This window comes from Centroberyx affinis, unplaced genomic scaffold (genome assembly GCF_046629955.1).
Source record: "Centroberyx affinis isolate AG114_WGS23_722 - 3 ecotype Tasmania unplaced genomic scaffold, CSIRO-AGI_Caff_v1 ptg001049l_1, whole genome shotgun sequence".
NCBI classification, from domain to species: domain Eukaryota; kingdom Metazoa; phylum Chordata; class Actinopteri; order Beryciformes; family Berycidae; genus Centroberyx; species Centroberyx affinis.
Window position 1 is genome coordinate 106806 of NW_027279603.1, and position 13300 is coordinate 120105.

General features: G+C 42.2%; 2 protein-coding genes across 2 annotated transcripts; one reads left to right on the forward strand and one right to left on the reverse strand.

The window, feature by feature from the left end:
* Nucleotides 1-4047: 4047 nt before the first annotated feature.
* twnk (twinkle mtDNA helicase) lies at nt 4048-9293 on the reverse strand. The gene is given in 8 exon segments (XM_071522972.1): nt 4048-5165; nt 5668-5809; nt 6114-6221; nt 6787-7027; nt 7368-7433; nt 7436-8069; nt 8225-8894; nt 9164-9293. Coding segments are annotated over 7 exon segments (2184 nt in total). The 5' UTR covers nt 8870-8894; nt 9164-9293; the 3' UTR covers nt 4048-4817.
* Nucleotides 9294-9456: 163 nt separating this feature from the next.
* mrpl43 (mitochondrial ribosomal protein L43) lies at nt 9457-11534 on the forward strand. Its single transcript, XM_071522965.1, has 3 exons — nt 9457-9717; nt 10116-10222; nt 10883-11534. Exons 1-3 carry the CDS (start codon nt 9587-9589, stop codon nt 11095-11097), a joined length of 453 nt encoding a protein of 150 aa, XP_071379066.1. The 5' UTR covers nt 9457-9586; the 3' UTR covers nt 11098-11534.
* The last annotated feature ends 1766 nt before the right edge of the window (nt 11535-13300 follow it).

Consider the following 13300-nt stretch of genomic DNA (forward strand, 5'->3'; position numbering starts at 1 on the left):
TGTGGGAATGGTGCTTAAAGTCTCATCACTAGTTATGATGATTAAAGATGGTTCATTATTTATGAACATTCATGATCAGTAGCCTCATTGTCTCTAATGTCAGAAGTGTGCCATGTTTCCTTGGTATTTTTAGGAACTTTATTGTTCTGAATGCCGGGTCCAAAGCTATCCCAGTTTCCCATCTTGGAAGTTATTTTGTTGTCATTGAAAAGGGAAATCGTCATGTGACAGACGCAGACAAATGCAATGTACTACTCAACTTACTCCATGCTCTCAATATACTCCTCAACAAGTTCTCTCATGCTCTCTATTCTAACATCAGACCTGGGTCAAATGGCATTCTCACTGTTTGTTTTAAGCTCCTAGAAGTGCCAGATGGGTGGGGTTTGCCAAGCAGGACCAGAAAGTTTAGATAGTCACAAGACTGTATTTGAAATTCAGTTAAGTATACTTTACTGTGAGTGACAACATACCTGGCATCTGAACTGCCCTTACACAGTTAACCCCACCCATCTGGAACACCAAGCATGCTCAAACAAATGGAGAGAATTTTCTGCGAAAAGACTATTGGACCCAAGTCTGTTCATCACAAAAAATATGTAAATGCCTGTGTACTATTAAAAAAAACATGACAGAGCAAATCAACCAAGAGGAAAATATCTATGGAAGTAAAGATAAGTTGAGAATGTACAACACAACCAAAGCAACATGACTAGGCTGTTGTGCATTATTCACCACAAGACATCAGCCTATGTCTCATTGAAATATTCACGTTACAACTGAATTGAATTGAATTGAATTGAAGACATGATCAGAAATCATTCAGAGAGTGAATTTGTTTGCAGGATCAAATACAAAGACAAAGAGAACAATTCCCTACAGTTCAGACTGTGTATAAAGCTTCCATTCAAGCAACTACAAAGTGCACAAGCAGCTGTTGTTGTGCTTCAAAAGAAAGGCTGCGTTTGTGTCCAAGAAACCTTTCCACTGTAGGTTCCTTCTTTGTGCCTAGTTCTTCCAGAAAGGAGAAATATAAAAAAAAACAATGCTAATCATGTTTTCTGAACCGGCTTTACTCCAGTCGATACAATACTATTTTCTCTCAACGTCCAAGAGAGAAGAGCTGAGAATACTGTGAATACGATCCCCTCTTGGACTTTGAGCAAAGTCCCTTTGCTGTGCCAAAGCCCCTCGCTGATTGACTTTGATTGAAGGTCCTGAAATTGCCTCCAGATTTGGTCAAATAGTTGCTTTAGTGAAGGGCAGCTAATGGGGCGGAGAGCTATGCATGCATGTCATGTATCCATGCATCCCATCAGCAGTACTATCAGGAGTAGCCGGGGCCTCCAGTTCGTTGTTCATTGATTGTTGAGATGCTTTTTCCAGTTTATGGAGTCATGACTAAACTTATTTCTAATATGTTTTAGATACATACAATATATGACATCTGATCATAATGTTTTCAGTATGAATGTTTGGTCAAATTCTGCATAAGACAGGGGTTTATCAGTGGCAGAGTTCAATAAAAACATATTTTTTTCTGCCTCATTTCCCTTCACCTCTCATATCCCCGCTCTGATGAAGTGGAATTCCTTTGGTTTCTTCACAGTTTGTTTCCTTCATGATAAAGAGCTGTGTAACTCAAGTTGTTTCATCTCCTCCCCTCTCCAGATGGCAGCTATTTCAATAAGCATGCGAAGCTCTGATCAGCGCTAACCATTGAAAACAAAAGGGAACAATCAGACCTCCAGTGCTGCACTTTGAAGAACAAAGCCATTTCAATATTTAATCTAGTTACATGTTCAAAGTAGGCCACTTCATTCACCACCTGTTGTTCTCTGTTTACTCGGCGCAAAAGAAATGAAAATTTGACGTATGATCTTTGAAAGCTTTGTTGAATGAAGTAAACAGTAATGCCATATATCACTGGATGCTGAGATTGTAAAGATTTGAGAAAATACTGTGTAAAAGTGCGAGCACACGTGATTGCATGCATATGCGTCATATTCATTCAAGTTTTTGTGTGTTTTTCCCCCGTCTGAGGAGCTGGCAAGCGACGGAGCTGCCATCATCTGGGTGCAGGAACGCCTTAAAACACAAAGAGCCCCATTCACTGGCCTCAGCAGCCATATCCCACACCCACACAGTCAAGAGGACACCCAGACCCATCCAGCACACAGCCTGTAGTCATTATGGAAAGCAGTGTGTACTTACACAGCAGTAAAACATTCACACGAAAACAGAGTGTTACAGTAAGCCTCAGAAATGAGAGGAAAATGATAGAACGTAAACCCAGCTATCACCACATCTTCCCAGAAATTGTCTCCCTCCTGCCATCTCATCCAAAGTGTTTTACGTGCATAAACACACACACACACACACACACACACACGAAACCTCTCCATCACAACCTCCTACAGCCTGTTTTCCTTCCTTCTCACCCCAAACACAACATGCGTCTCACTGTGTACGGTAAAAGACAACAGTGTATTGTTTTTTTTTTTGCCGAGGGATTATTCCCACAACTTAGAACAATATTTTACAGCTCCAGCTAGCCAAGGCGCTCAGGAGTCCGCATGCCATGTGTATATAAACTGAGCCCGGTGCCAGGAGCGTCCCTGGCCCGCTCCATCAAAGATGATGCCAGTAAGGATCTCAGAGAGAGACAGAGAGGCCCCACTCTGTGAACTAAAGGAGGGTGGAACAATATGACACAGTACTTCAGAAACTAAAATCATAATGGCATCTCTACCTCTATCATCTGGGTGGCATGTAATGTTCATATGTTACGATTAAAAGCCTGGGGTGGGCTTGTTTCTGATGGGTCATGACAAGAGTCCTAGAATGTTTTAATGAGTCTTCCAGAGTCCTAGGATGTTTAATTTTTTAATGAGTCTGATTCCCTGGGTGAGACAAGATTTTCTCAAAATGGATGCCAGGGTTGAAAAACATCAATGAGGCCCCAATATAAAACACATAGACAGCCTCATATTCCCACTCTGAACCGTACCGTTTGTGAATCTGAATTTTATTTGGCTTCACTGACATGCAGCGACTGTGAGGAAATAGGACAATGCTTCCACCATCAATACATCTTGCAGCAATTTATAATGCACATTTTGTCAACTCTGAAAGCAGCTGATGCTACATGTAACCCCGCACCAGTGGAGGTGAAACACTTGGATTTTTACCCATGAAATATTCATATGCAGTATATAGATAGCTGTGCAACACACTTTGTTTTTATTAAAACTCACTCACTCTAAATAATTCATTGTGCAATCTGACACTGGAGATGGCTCCTTCTGCCAATAAGGAGAAAGCATTAGGCAGGTGAGAGAAAACCTATAGAAGCCTCATCTATTTACCACCCGCCCAACACCCAAGTAATGGGTAATGTGACCCCCTTTTTTCATCAGTGTTCAAAGGCACGTCAGTTTCTTCTATAATTAGAGCCAACACTCAACCCTGAAAGATAAAAAAAAAAAAAAGGAGGCCGAAGATCTTTGATGCTCATGCAAATAATCACTCCCACTGAAAGATTTATATGAACGGTTATCAGTCCTGAGGCTCAGATTGATGTCTGCCAATACAGAGGTACAGCAACTGCACTGTTGGCAGTTTTTCCTAAGGTGCAGAACAAATATAGCAAGCTGTTCAGCTATACAGGTATTCTGCCAGCTCCTGCGCATGACTGTGCACTATCATGCTTTCTTTAATTACACTTATAAATCACTCTGACATCCAAGGCAATAGTTACAATAGATTTTTTTTATAATGTTAAAATAGTCAATGTTGAAGTCTAAATACAAAGCTTAATTAAATACATGTCTACAGTCAGATTTTAATGCCAGGTGTAAATAGGGTCGGTGACACTTGCTGTGTAGGTTAATGCCCCATCACCCTTTATCTAGAATGACCTAAACTGTCATCTGTAAGACACAAACGCCCCCTATCGGCCAAAAGTGAAAACGCAGCCGAAAAGCTTTATCACAAGCATTTTATTTAACAAAAACAAGCATTTCATTCATGATAATCATCACTGTAAAACAAAAAATCAGTAGAGAGCACATTATGACACTATGTAAGCGCTTATATCATCCTGACAAGCAGACACACACAGACAAAACAGTAGTGTTTTACCATGAAATACTGAACACTAGTATAAAAACTAGCTTTTGATATCACAGTATTCTTTCAAATTGAAGAACAAGTTAAATTTCATCAACAATTCACCGGAGAATTCAGTCTTAACATACAGTGATGGCTGTATACAAAAGCTTTAGAAACTGTAAAAAAGTCCAACATCATTTACACCATTCAACTTTAACCAACTACTAACACTTCAGATGTCTCTTTCCACATTCTGGTTTCCTTCCATATTCCATTCCATAATGAAATCAATCTTTAATAACCTCTAACTTTTTGGGTCTAACTATATGCTTCATTGTGAATGACTATCAGCGCTGTCATTTCATATCATATTCCATCATATACATTTATATATACATATATATATATATATATATATACGCCTTACCACATTATAACATACAACTCCAGTTTTTAGTCAAACTTGTATTATTAACATAAACCTTCTGACTTTATATCAAAAAACATCATGTCAGAATTATCACACAGTATCATGTTATAATATATAACGAGCATTATTGATGGCTCCAGGGCAAAGTTGACTTGGGATCAGCTTTCCTTCCCCTTTTCTAACCCTCAAATATTATTATGAAAATGGTAAAACTGACCTCTGATCACCATCAACACAGAAAATGCACCCTTGTGTCCATGAATGTTCCACATCATCACTTTGCCATGGTTTCCTTTCCTGCTGCAGGAGTCTTAACAGCTCGTGGAGTCTTTGTTGTTTTGGCTGCTTTCTCTGCTTTCTCTTTCTTAACAGTCGCCTCTTCCTTCTTCACTGCCACCTTGTCCTCCTTGACCTCCTCGTTTTCTGGCTTGCTGACCTTCCTCAGCTTGAGCTTGCCCTTGACGGGAGCCGAGAAGGTGAGCGAGGCCTTGAGGAAATCCAGAGGGAAGATGCCCACGTCTCCGTCAAAGCGGTTCTTGGTCACCTGCAGGGACCTGCGGCCGGGACAGGTGACCAGCTTCTTCTCCTGCAGAATGAGGACGTTGTCTGCCTCCTGGCTGGCCTGGAGGGGGTTAAAGGTCAAGATTTATCTTAGTTAGGTCAAACACCTGCAGCTTTGTGAAGAGGGTCAGGACACCTATTTTTATTATATCCTCAATTCATTACATGAGTGCATGGTTGCGGAATAAAGTACACGCACTAATTATACTAAGTGAGCTTTTCAACTATGAAGCTGTGAATTTGTTCAGGTCCGGTCTGGCAATCTGCCATTTGCAATTGAAGGTAGGCCAAAAGAGCAGTTTGTCACTTTCTAGCCTTTGTTACAATTAATAGGAGTGTGAACCAGGATTGGGGTCAAATCATTTTAAATTTAAGTAATCCAGTAAGTGGATTTTATTCAAAATTGATTACTAACAGTTCGCACATAATTCATGATGAAATATTTGATAATGAATGCTCTGTGCCCTTCAGTTTCCACACCATGTTGACTGAACTGAAAACTATACATATGCAATACCTGCTGTAAATAGAAAGTGTCCTTCAACCAGATTTCCTTATCTCACCTTCGCAGATCCAAAGATGGATGCTGTTTGCAGTTCTCTGTCATCCTCCTCTTTCCTGGGGTGAATGATCAGGGTGACGTGGCAGCTGCTGTTGGTGGCAAACTTCCTGAATGCCGCGATGATGTGGTCCTGGACGGCAAACCTGGATCATATGAAACATAATTTATTTGTGTATTTGTCACGGATATTGCACACTAAAAGTAATGCGCCCAATAAAACTGACATTAATTTCCATCTGTCATCTGTCAGGGATTCAAATTAAATTTTTATTGTTATCACAAACCAGACACTGTGGAAAAGTCATATCAAACAAACAATATAGAGTGAAGAAATGAGCTAGAGCTGCCTTCGGTATCAGTATTATTCAGATTGACACACAGATTAAGGATAACAATTGAATGTTTACGTTCTCATTTGTCATAATCAAAGGTGTAGCTCTTACTCACTTGTCTACAGTGAGGTTTTCCTGGCCCATCATGAACTGCAGGTTGTCGATGATGACATGGTTGATATCATAGAGGTAGACAGCATGCTGCATAGTGTCAAGCACTGTCCTACAGAAAAGGTTGGAGGAAGAGTCAGACGGAGTAGACCATGCTAATATACATATCCACTATTCAAACACACAAGTGTGGAGACAATGAGCTACATTTGGTCTTTTTGGTGTTGTCATTGCTTTAATGTGGTTTAAAGTGGAGATCAATCCATAATAAAATGCTCTTCTTGGCTTGCATTAATATTTTTTGATGTGAAATCCATATTACACTGCAGGTGAGTCAGCAGCAAAAGGATTGAATCTATCTCACTGTCCCAATAATTTCTGATTGCACATCGATATAGCACAACTTTCAAATAATTCATACCAGGAGTTTAAATGAGGCACAGTATCAAAGAATTTAAAGAAAACACTGGCATATTCTTACAGCTCACTACTGCTGCCACTTCCATCTACTGCTGTTAAGGAAATCCAGTTGAATGACTTAATGTTCTGTTCTAGCCTGAGACACTTTGCTTATATCCAGAATTACAAAATGCTGGGTGTGATTAATAGGACAGGGGGTTGCATTCATACAATGAAGGCACTACTAGCTGGATTATTGAGACATTCATGAGACTTACTTGATGTTCTGCTGCCCATGGAAAGTCATAAAGTAGAGTGGCAGCTCCTCAAACTTGTCGGCCCAGAAATCGTACTGCTCCAAGTTCTCCTCCAGCCTCTGCATGGCAAACTGGGTCAGCATGATCTTAGCCAGACGCACGTTGTTGATCTCAAAGCTGCCCCATAACGTGTTGACGCCCTGCATGCAAAGGTCCAGGGCCAGCTCGCTGATAAAGGTGGTCTTCCCACTGCCAGTAGGACCTGGCGAACAAAGTTTAAAAAATATACACACATATACATGGTAAGTTACTATTGTTTTCTGTGGAGTAGAACACTAAATGCATACATATTTTTAATTATTTTGTGACATTTCTGCTTTATTTGATAGTACACACTGTAGAGTGATGAAAGTCATATTCAAACCCAAAACAAAAAGAGTATGTGGTACACAGCCAGTCTGCCTACACACTACAATGCTCCAAACCCCCAAAGTATTCGTTTTTGGGATATTTTAGTTAATCAAAATAAAGCTATGGCATGCTGAATATGTGAACATCTTATTGTTTATGTTCTATGCTTTAAACGTCATGACTTCCTATACCTGTGAAGACCGTCAGCTCCCCCTTTCGGTGGCCTTTCAGGATCCTGTTGAGCTCCTGAAACCGTTCCACTTCACTCCGGCCACCTGCTCCGTGTTGACCAGCTCCCCGTACACATCCTCTCGGAGCTGCCTGAAGGACACTATGGACTTATGGGCCGCTGGAATGGAGGCTTTGATGATGCGGCTTAAGTTCATTCCTTGGGCCAGCGCCTCCACCGGACACGGCCGGTCCTCGCCCGGTCGTACCAGGTAGCAGCGCTTCAGCCCCAGCTTGCGAGAAAAGATCTTCGACGCCTCCCAGGAGCGCATGTCGTCTCCCAGCCACAGAGTCACCCGCTTGAACTGCTCCAGGTAGGGCAGCAGTATCGGTGGAAGGCAGCTCACCCCGCGAGGAAGAGCAACGCTAGGGAGCCCCGTGGCCTGGCTCACAGCCAGGGTGTCCAGCTCCTGACCCGTCAGCACCACCTCAGAGTCCATACGGCCCACCAGGGGCAGGCCAAACAGGTTGTAGTAGGAGTTAAACTTGGGGACTATGGCTTCAGTATAAGCTACTTTTCCAGTCTCAGTAGTTTGGGCAGATAGTAGCTTGACCCCTTTCAAGCTGGAGGCAGGTCCTCCAAACCAGGGGACAACCAGGCTCTTGGTGGGCTTAAAGACCCTCACCCCAAACCGCTTGAGGGTGGCATTAGAGACCTTTGTGATCTGAAACAAGGCATAGATACACTTCATTATCATGCTGTAGGGAAGATGCTTGAGGTATTCACATATGTATAACAATTTGAAACAACAAGACAAATTTCAATCACTCATGTCTACTCAGATACACCCACACGTCCATCTCTAACTCATTCACGGACCTGAAACATGGTTTTAATCAGCTGAGCCTCCTCCTCAGGGAGGTCAGAGAGAGGCACAGAGCTGGACCAGATCCTCTGCACCTCACTCAGCTCCCTCTCCCTCTCCTCCTGCTCCTCCAGGCTTTCCGGATATCCCAGCAGCACATCAGGGCTGAGGAAGTCCTGACCCGCCTTCTGCAACACCTCCAGACAGTCCTGGAGGTCCTCCCAGCTGCCCTCCACCAGCGTGTCTTTGCACAGGAACTGGCCGGTGGTTTTGTCAATGAACATAGAGAAGCCTTCTTTCCTAGAACCCGAGTCTGTAAAGATACTCGGGGCTTGCAGGCAGCTGTAACCGTCGTGGAATAAAACGTCTTTGGAGCGTAGATACTGTTTGATGTCTGTGACTGTGACGGGGCTTGTAGGGAAGTCTAAAGTAGACTTGGCGTCCTTTTTGTACATCCTGGCCACACTAAGTGGCAAGTATGTACCCCATAGTCGTCCGTGTAGGAAACATGGAGCCGCAGCCGACCTGTGAGTGAGCCTCTGGGTTAGGAGCCTCACACAGAGGGATGAAACATGTCTTCGGTGGAGAAACCTTGGGGAGCCTCGGGCTGCCACCTGCAAGAGACAGGTGGTGCCCTTCAGCAGCAAGCTCCTCCTCATTGGTTACCTGTTTAAGACGTTTAACCTGCAACAGACACGAGATTATGAATAAACATCTGCCTATGCAAATAAGTTACAACATATAGCCGTGCATAGCTGGGTTAGTTACAAAAATACTGCATACCACAACCTATATTTGGGGGACACACTAAGAGGTCAAAGGATACCTAGTAAAGCAGGAACAGTTATTTTCGATAAATTAACCACAGGAACACAAGCTCGGATTTGTCTCTCCAAACCGCCATTCGAAATAAATTAACGTCAACGAAGAAAATCGCATAAACTTCAGCTTACTCTCTATCTTCTCTGTCCTCACATTTTCCTCCATGCTGCGTCTGGCCCGGGCTTTAGGTGCGTTTTCAAAACAAGTCCGTGTGAACCAACCCGTGAAAGGTACCGCATTGCACATTTTTATATCACATGAACAAAACATTTTCCAAGCGTTCATTGCGTGTTATATTAACTTAAATGTGTGATATTAAATATTTTATTGCTGATTGACGAAGCTGAGTTTCATCATATTTTTTTTTAAACTGTGTTGAATCACCGTCATGTTTGACTCCGGAATTTATTCTTGTCGGACCACGTGTAGTACATGCCCGTCAAGTCGTCCTCTATGCATTTTGCTGTCCTTTAACCTCACTAACGGATTTATTTTTATCCAACGACATTAACAATATATGAATTACTTGATAACAGTTAGCAGGCGATTGAAAAATGACTGCCAGAGGGACGCCAAGCCGCTTCCTTCAAAGTGTTCTCCAGAACGGGGTTGGTCGGTATGTCTGCCAGCTGAAGCGCATCTCCATCATCTTCTCCAAAAACGCACAGAGCTCGTTAGGAGTCAGGTAAGACCACGCTGCACGCTGTGTTTGTATGCTACTGTATATAGTTTGGATGCTGTTTGGATGTCCTACTGCCTTTGGATGCTGTGCTACTGCTGCTGTAGGATGCTTCCCGTGCCGCTACAGGAAACATGCCCTTGTTGCTAAAAGCATATGATATGACAATCATATCAAAAAGGTAACATACAATTTTACTGACTGCCACAAATAGGTTAAGTCTCAATATTGAGAAAAAGCACAGTATCACAATCAGGTATATCGTTATATAGATATCAAAATAGGAGCCAAACACCAAATCCACACTGCTGCACCAAATCATTAAAAAAAAACAAAAAAAAAACGTATTGCCTACAAACCCAGCAACACCCAGTGACTGCAACCTCTTGTTTTTCTTTTTTCAGGGACTTTATTGAAGAGGGAGTGGTGGATTATGCCAAGAAAAACCCTGGGACTGTAGTGTATGTGTCTCCCCAGGCCTGCAGGATTCCCAAAATAGTTGCAGAATACTGTAAGTGTTCACGGCTTGGTGTCTTCATAACACATCTGACTAACTCTACATTTCTATGCTCATTATACTGGGTGTTTCAAAGGTAGGTATACATTTATATAGGTACACCTATTATTTACAGACTGTTGAATGTGGAATTATTTACGTAAAAACAAAAATTTATTATTATTATTATAACTTATTTATTTTTTTAAAAGGTATACCTACATTTGAAACATACTGTATTATCAGAACAGAGGGTATACTTTGACATGCTATATCTTTGAAAATTCACAATCAATCAATCATAGGCATGAGGTCTCCAGTGAGTTTAAGGTTAGGTCTAGGGTTATAATCAACCTTTTTAGGTGAAAATTATGACAAAATTATATTGCTTGATCAGAAACTAACAATGAAAAATGAAGTGAATACTAATGAATCATAGGCGTTTTGTTGTCACTACTCAGGTAGGGGGCACTGTAATACAGGATTTCATGAGGCCTCTATTTGGTTTTGGTAGAAATGAAATGCCATGGGGGATTTCACATGACTTAGTCATAGTGTCAACTGAAATCAGTTATTCTTGTTGACTTTGTTACATTTTGAAGTGTATGAAATGTTTCCGCTATGTCCCCTCTCAACTCGCTGATACCTCCTGATCTCCCTTTTCCTTCCCTGCAGTAAACAGCAACGTGAGGGAAGAGATTGTCACAAGCAAAACATCTCAGCAGATTTCAGAGCTTGTGAACAAGCTGACCAATCAGTCCGGCCTGGACATCATCCGCATCCGCAAGCCCTTCCACACAGAGAGCCCCAGTATCCAGGGCCAGTGGCACCCCTTCACCAACCGGCCCCCCTCCATAGGCCCCATCAGGCCACACAAACAGGCTGAATAAGGACTAGACCTGGGCAAAATCAAAGTCGAACACACTTTGGATATTCCCACACAGGAGCGCTTGATTTCTGTTGATCTTGAATGAAATGTCACTCATGTTTGAAGCTGGTGAAGTGTCTGCGAAGGAACAGCTCAGCTAGTTCTAGTATTTTCAACCATTTACTAATGTGTTTTTGCTTGGGACCCCGCTAGAGACTGAATACTGTTTTTCATCACCACGCCCTTCTGTCTGGCGGTGGCAGCAAAGCCACTTGTCTGGTTCCACTGAGCCATGCAGAACAATGCATACTATACCGGCTCTGAATGCCACATTTGAATAGACTTTACATGATTACACCAGAGGCTTGTCAGTTGGCATACTAAAATGCAGATAACTGTTTTTCATCTCAAGGTTATTAGATCATTCATGTATTAAGTGCCGCTCTCCCCAGCAGTTGGAACTTTGTATAAAATAAAAAAATTGAGAAATATTCTTGATTCATATGCTGTCATCGGTTTCTCTAAATTTAGAATTCCTTTTGAGTTTCGGGGCTTGGCAGCGGGAGATCAAGAGAGCAAAACTGACTGTCCATGTTTCCAGTGGTGCTGTTGACATCATTAAGTTTGACTGATACTGCAGTTATACTTAACAGACAAGACAGACAGCAGATACGTACCTTTTTTTATTTGTATGACATGGGAGAAGTACATGGTTTTACAGTTTAACACTGATAGAGATTGAAGTCGTCTTCGCTGCACAACTTAAATGATCCAAAGCTTAAATGATCATGACAGATGGCTGCCTGGTAGCTTGAGGGACAACTCTTAACCTTCAGCACGGGGCCGTCCTCTCTGTTGGCTGTGCGGGGGAAAAAACATATAAACTCCAATGGGTGATTTGTTTAAATTTAACAACGTGGATGGTGGCAGAACAACTCGTTGCTTCCTCTGCAATTCTCACCCTAAATTCATCATTTTTGACAGCGAGAGGCACGCCGTCTGACCCTCTTCCCCCCTCCAATGACCCCAGTGTGTCTCCCAAACCACAGTACAGATACGTACAACCGATTTGCTAGTCACCAGACGAATACAGATACGTTCAGTCTTGCATGGACGTGATGTGAAAGGTGCCCTAGGACAGATTCCTAGTTTCTGTTGATTGATGGCTACCAGTCCGCTGGCACATAACTCTAGCCGCAGGAAATGGTTAGGCCCTCTTTCTGAAAATGGTGTAGAATGGGTGAGAGCGTGAGATGACTGCAGAGGATGGGGATGAGTGTGAGAGGATGGGGGAGTGCAGGACAGTGGAACTGTGCTCTGTCTGCAGTGGGATGCTGCTGTTGGTTTTGCTCACTCCTTCGCAAATATTTGTAGTTATGAAGGAGGAGTTGCATTTGTTTTAACAGTGGGGATGCCTTCTCCCCTCAAATTATATATGGACTGCAGTTCTTTTTTGCATAGCCAAGAAAAGTGGCATGGAGCTTTTGTGCAATTAGTTTGAATGATTTGTAAACTTCTACTTCCATATGTGAGTAAAATTATACACTCAAGAATGCAGGTTAAGAAAATAGGGACATTGCTGCCTTAAGAAACTGTTTTGCCTGATCTGAAGAAAAGCCTGGAGAGCCATAAACAACATCATTCCTTGATGTGAAAATATTTTCTAAATACAATTCTGTTATTTGTATTGATTAGATAATGCCTGCCTTCAGCATTTTCATAGCTAATTTATCTTTAACACCAATTATGGGCATCAGAGCCTGACTGTGCTCACATCACACCCGCGCTCCCCAATGGGAACTGGCAGAGCTTGACCCGCACTAGGACATTAAAGGCTCTAAATAAAGATTGCTGTTGCTAAGTTACTGCCTTGGACGCTGCACTGAAAATGGTCTCTTTTTTTTTACCCCCCAACAGCATAAGCCTGTGTTGCACCCCTCGTCTGTCAGAATCATATATGTGAATGACTCCTGATATTTTGGGATGCAGTCCCAGTGGAGAACAGTGGCCTTCCTTGCCACTTGCCACAAGCCAAAAACAACTGAGTATCATGGTGCCTAGAGAATAGGATTCAGTATGAACATGTTTTGCATGTAATTTCCTGACATTCCCTCAGGGCTGTTGACACAGAAAATTATTTCCCAAGCTGAATTGAATGCAAAATGGATTTCATATGCACAAAAGACTGGAAATGAAATGAATGGAAATAAATATAACACATGGCA

Coding starts and splice junctions, on each gene's coding strand:
- mrpl43 (XM_071522965.1), top strand. CDS start 9,587: ATGACTGCCAGAGGGACGCCAAGCCGCTTCCTTCAAAGTGTTCTCCAG. Junction 9,718..10,115: donor CAGAGCTCGTTAGGAGTCAG/GTAAGACCACGC, acceptor TTCTTTTTTCAG/GGACTTTATTGAAGAGGGAG. Junction 10,223..10,882: donor CAAAATAGTTGCAGAATACT/GTAAGTGTTCAC, acceptor CCTTCCCTGCAG/TAAACAGCAACGTGAGGGAA.